Source organism: Parasteatoda tepidariorum, chromosome 3 (assembly GCF_982258835.1).
Source record: "Parasteatoda tepidariorum strain Cologne lab strain chromosome 3, Ptep-v5.0, whole genome shotgun sequence".
Lineage (NCBI taxonomy): Eukaryota > Metazoa > Arthropoda > Arachnida > Araneae > Theridiidae > Parasteatoda > Parasteatoda tepidariorum.
Window position 1 is genome coordinate 88,709,723 of NC_141757.1, and position 4,989 is coordinate 88,714,711.

The 4,989-nt window shown below is 36.0% G+C and overlaps 1 protein-coding gene across 1 annotated transcript; it reads left to right on the forward strand.

Moving 5' to 3' along the window:
- The first annotated feature begins 2,836 nt into the window (after window positions 1–2,836).
- On the forward strand, window positions 2,837–4,344 carry LOC147813944 (uncharacterized). The gene has a single exon (XM_087160163.1). It carries the CDS (start codon window positions 2,837–2,839, stop codon window positions 4,094–4,096), a length of 1,260 nt encoding a protein of 419 aa, XP_087016289.1. The 3' UTR covers window positions 4,097–4,344.
- Window positions 4,345–4,989: the final 645 nt, after the last annotated feature.

Below are 4,989 nucleotides of genomic sequence, written 5' to 3' on the forward strand. Positions count from 1 at the left end.
TTCTAATAGTGTACTCTATCATTAAGCATTCTGTGGAGATAATTAACAGATCTCCTTTCAACTACTTGAGTTTGAATGGTCTGATCTGGAATCGGAAACATTGTTCTAACTTTCGTTTTCTCTAATTAGAACAATTTGTTTCATAGATTTTGTTATTTCAAAGTTTAATTGAAAGAAACAGTCTATTTTTTTAAAAATAATGCTCTCGAGGTTAAGTTCTACATAAATATATCCTTAAGTTCAACAAGCTTATTATTGATACAGGATGGTTTCATTCCCACATATATCTTTCTAAATATCATTAGGTATTTGAAATATGATCCATAAATATTATCTTATATGAGGGATGGGTCCACACACAGTACTATACCATGTAGACGACAAATGCCTCTGTTTTGTTGTAATTTTCAATCATACTCCTCAGAGGGAATGCTTTAGATTTGGTAATGTAGTTTCTTTAGATTATGCTTAAGAAAAATTCATTCTTAAATGAACATCATATCTTTACCACTCTTTAATGATCATTATATTTTGTTGAACTCTATAATGCAATTTATTTGAAAGTACTCAATTAATTAGAGATTACAGCAATGAAATAAAATAAGTCTGTATATTTTTTAAAATTATTTTTAAAAGGATCACCTAAAATATGCAAATCATGCAACCTGTGACACTAAGATTACTTTGTGAGCATTAATTTCTTGAAATGATTCAAACTTTCAAAACTTAAATATATACGGGAGGGTATGTGAAAAATATAAAGAGATAGAAAATAGGAAAATTATAGAGGGGTGACAAAGAGATAAAAAACTTTTTCTAATTTAAAACTCCACTATTAAATGTAGAACCATATTTTAATAGTAACATTGCTATTTTAGTTAGATTTAGAATATCATAGTTCGTTTTATTAAATGGAGCTAAAATATTTGGCACACTTAAATAGGTACACTAAAAGAAAATTCTAATCAAATTACGGTCTGAAGTACCGGCTCTTTGGGCGCATCATCCGTACAATCAATTTTACTTTAAGACACTATAACATAATTTTTACAGTAATATTTATTTAATTATAGTGGTTCATTGATTTTTCAGTCATTATTACTGTAAATATTACGGTATAGGAGGTTTTTTTTGTTCCATAACATGAATTTCCGTAAAAATGGATTTTACGAAAAAAAGTACCAGCATTCTAAATGCCAGCACTTTTTACCATAATTTAATCTGGAACTTTTTACAGTGTATGCAATATCCTATCCGTTATTTAAAATTCTAGGAAGAAGACACAGATGAGCTAAAATGACAGTAAAGGAGTATTTAATTTAAAAAAATATAGTCATAAAATTATATTTAAAATTGTTTCTGTTTAAAATGATGTGCTAATGTTACGATTTTACTTTAATTTATTTTGGGAAAACTCTTTCAGTTTTTTAGCACATATACTCTTTAAAGTGTTTTGAAAATTTAAATCACTTGAAATAAACTTTGAAACTAAATTGCAACAGAGGTATTTCGTGTCCTTTGATAAAGCTTTGGAGTGTCATTGTCTACTTTAAAGACTAGCATAAAATACATTACTGATGAGTTGCCACTATCATTTCATTGTACTGTGTGAATGCTAGTTGAAACTGCCCACTTACGTTGTTGTTAAACTTGTCATAGTTCCACTTAGCATAGTGTAATTATATTATAGGAAAATGCTGCAGGACACTCCTTGATAAGGTACAATTTATTATATTTATTGAGGGATATGAATTGAGACATCGCTACATCTCTCATCTGCGTGTTTTAAGTGAACGAAAAGATTCATAAATTTATTGGTACATAAAAATACGCTATTTTTTATTTGAGTTTTATTACTTTATGAGATAGTAACTCTGAAATATATTTTGTAATTATTATATTGCTGAATAGTTTATAAATTCAAATTTTGTAAATCGTCATCAATCAAACAAAAGAAGAGAGATATAAAATAATATATTACTATATTCATATGTTTCAACATGGAAAAAATTATGCTGAAATGACCACACTGAATGGTAATGAAATTTCTGGCAAAAAAAAAAAACAACCTTAACTTAGGTAAATAAAAACAAAACAAAATTTACGGTATTTAAATGATTTATTTGGTAACTTTACTGCTCATTCGGTTTAACGGAAATTGTACCTATTAACACACAATTAATAAAAAATACAAAACTGAATAGAAAATTTAACGAAGTAAATGATATTTATGTCATGCTCTTAAGTATATTACCCCCTGAGGGGGTTTACCTTCTTTAGGTAAATACAGGGAGTCACGCCCCGGGGTACCCTAGTGATCTATCCTCCCTTCCGCTTCCTCTCCCTTTTCTCGTACTTTCTCCTTTCTCTTCGACCTTGACGTGGTTGCCGAATTTACTGGTAAGGGCTTTTTGTCTGTGTTCGATTACCACCCTGTTGTATCGAACCCAGATGGGAAGAGACCACCCGCGTGTTTGCCGTGCGTGGAGACCCGTGTCCCTGGAAAAGGGGATCCTGGCAGTTGAGGGACATCTTGGTACCCCAATACACTGCTTTGGCCCGTGCTTCAGGTAAACGGGAGGTGCATATTGGCCTGTGTGCATCAATCGGCTGATCACAATCGTCATCTGTTGACTAGGGTCAAGGCCGGGGTCATCTACTGGGCATCTCGTTAAGGGTGGAGGCTGCCTCAGGGGTGACTCACGGTCGTATAACTATCGGTCAGCATCGGTGTTGAGTAACAAGCTGGAGGCAACATCAACTTGTTATTTGCATCCCTTAAGTTGGACTCCGTGGTGGGTGGTGCCGCTGATAGTGGAAGTTAGTTTTGCTTTCTATGGACGAAAATGAACAGGTGTTCAGTTCCGCACACCAAAACAAAAACAGTGGAACACCCTCAACACCATATGAAAACGCACGATATTTTATTATCACTTTGAAAAATCCAACTATACCCAACACTTCATTCACTAACATTTCACCATTTCTCATTCACAAGGCTCTTCTTTCGTTTCTGGGAGAAGTAGCCTCTGTGAAGAAGATACGTTCTGGTGACCTATTAGTTGAAGTTTCCTCCTCAAAACAAGCTACTGTTAGCCGCATGCACAACCAAGCCGCATGCACAACCATGTGCTCATTCAATGTAACTGTTACACCTCACAGATCACTAAATACTTCTCGCGGTGTGATATCAGAATCAGATTTCGTAAATGATACAGAAGAAATGATATTAGAAAATCTACAAAGTCAAAATGTCTCATCTGTCAGAAGGATTAAGATTCGCAGGGATGGTAAGCTCATCCCTACGAAACACCTTATCCTCACGTTTGACTCATCTAATTTACCATCTGAAGTCAAAATGGCCTGGATTAACTGCCCGGTCCGACCTTATATCCCAAATCCTTTGCGTTGCTATCAATGCCAAAGGTTTGGGCATTCTAAAACATCTTGCCGAGGTCGACCGGTGTGTGACCGTTGCTCAAGTACAGACCATGAAGACACTTCTTGCGAGCTGCCACCTCTTTGCATCAATTGCAAGGGTGATCATGCAGCCTACGCCAGAAGTTGTCCGAAATGGTCACTAGAAAAGGAAATTCAGACAATTAAAATATTGCAAAACCTATCATTTAACGAAGCCCGTCGAATAGTTACGGCCCGCACTCCCCGTCCGGGTGTATCCTATTCAACGGCAGCTAAAACTTCATATTGCTCAGTAAGTACGCAGACAGATCCCTCAATATCATCTACCTCACAGCAAACAAAACAAAAACCACAATTTAATTTTACCGGACCCTCTACTTCTCGCAGACCTGCATCCAAATCTCCACCTCCGAAAACATCTCGATTGAAATCCCCAGAAAAGCCTCGTCCTGCCTTAAAGCAGCGTCCGAATGTAAAGTTGCCACCTAGCCAAAAACCAGGTATTCCTAAAAAGAATAAAGACCCAAAATTTATACAGATCATTAAAAAGTCCACTTCAGATATCTTACAGAAGATGGACACAGAAATAACACTACATCCATCGGATGACGAATCGGTTTTCGACGACCCACCGATGGATGTTGCGTCTAAGTCGAATTTTAAATCCAAAAGGTAATGGCAAATTCCATTATCTCTTGGAATTGTCGCAGTGTGCGAAACAAAATCTCTGACATCAGAGATTTAATTTGTAAATATCACCCATCATGTTTTGCAATCCAAGAAACTCATTTAACATCATCTGATAATTTTAATGTGCGTAGCTATATATGTTACCGAAACGATCATGAAGAAGGTAGTAGACCTAATGGTGGTGTCGCTATTTTAACATCAACAAGTTTTCCATCAACTCACATTTTATTGTCAACGTCATTACAGGCTGTTGCAGTTAAGGTTCATCTAAACATTATCATTACAGTCTCTTCCATTTACATACCTCCACATGCTTCCGTTTCACAACATGATTTAAACTCATTAATTCATCAATTACCTCCGCCTTTTATTTTGCTTGGAGATTTTAGTGGCCACAGCTATTTATGGGGTAGTTCCGACACAAATGCCCGAGGGCATCAAGTTGAAACCCTCATCCATGATCATAATCTATGTTTACTGAATCAAGGTGAAGATACTCACTTTCATGAACCAACGCGAACTTTTCATTGCATTGATCTTGCTTTATGTTCACCTGCGCTTTTACCCTTTTCAGAATTTTCGGTTGATAATGATCTTCATAATAGCGATCATTTCCCAATCATTGTTTCATATACATCTACTGCTTCTATCACTACAAGACCCTCTACATTTATTTACCATCGTGCTGATTGGAGGCTTTTCGCACGGCTTGCTGACATTACAGAAGATATGGTATCAGACGAAAATCTTGAAGCTGTTGTTGAAACGGTGACTTCTGTGATCATGAATGCTGTACGAAGTAGCATACCAAAAACATCAACTTCTCGTCCCCGGCATCGCAAGCCATGGTGGACTGCTGAGTGCTCCGCAGCTCACAAA

Bases quoted from the DNA above. Each gene is read 5' to 3' on its own strand.
- LOC147813944 (XM_087160163.1), top strand. From the start codon at position 2,837: ATGGACGAAAATGAACAGGTGTTCAGTTCCGCACACCAAAACAAAAAC.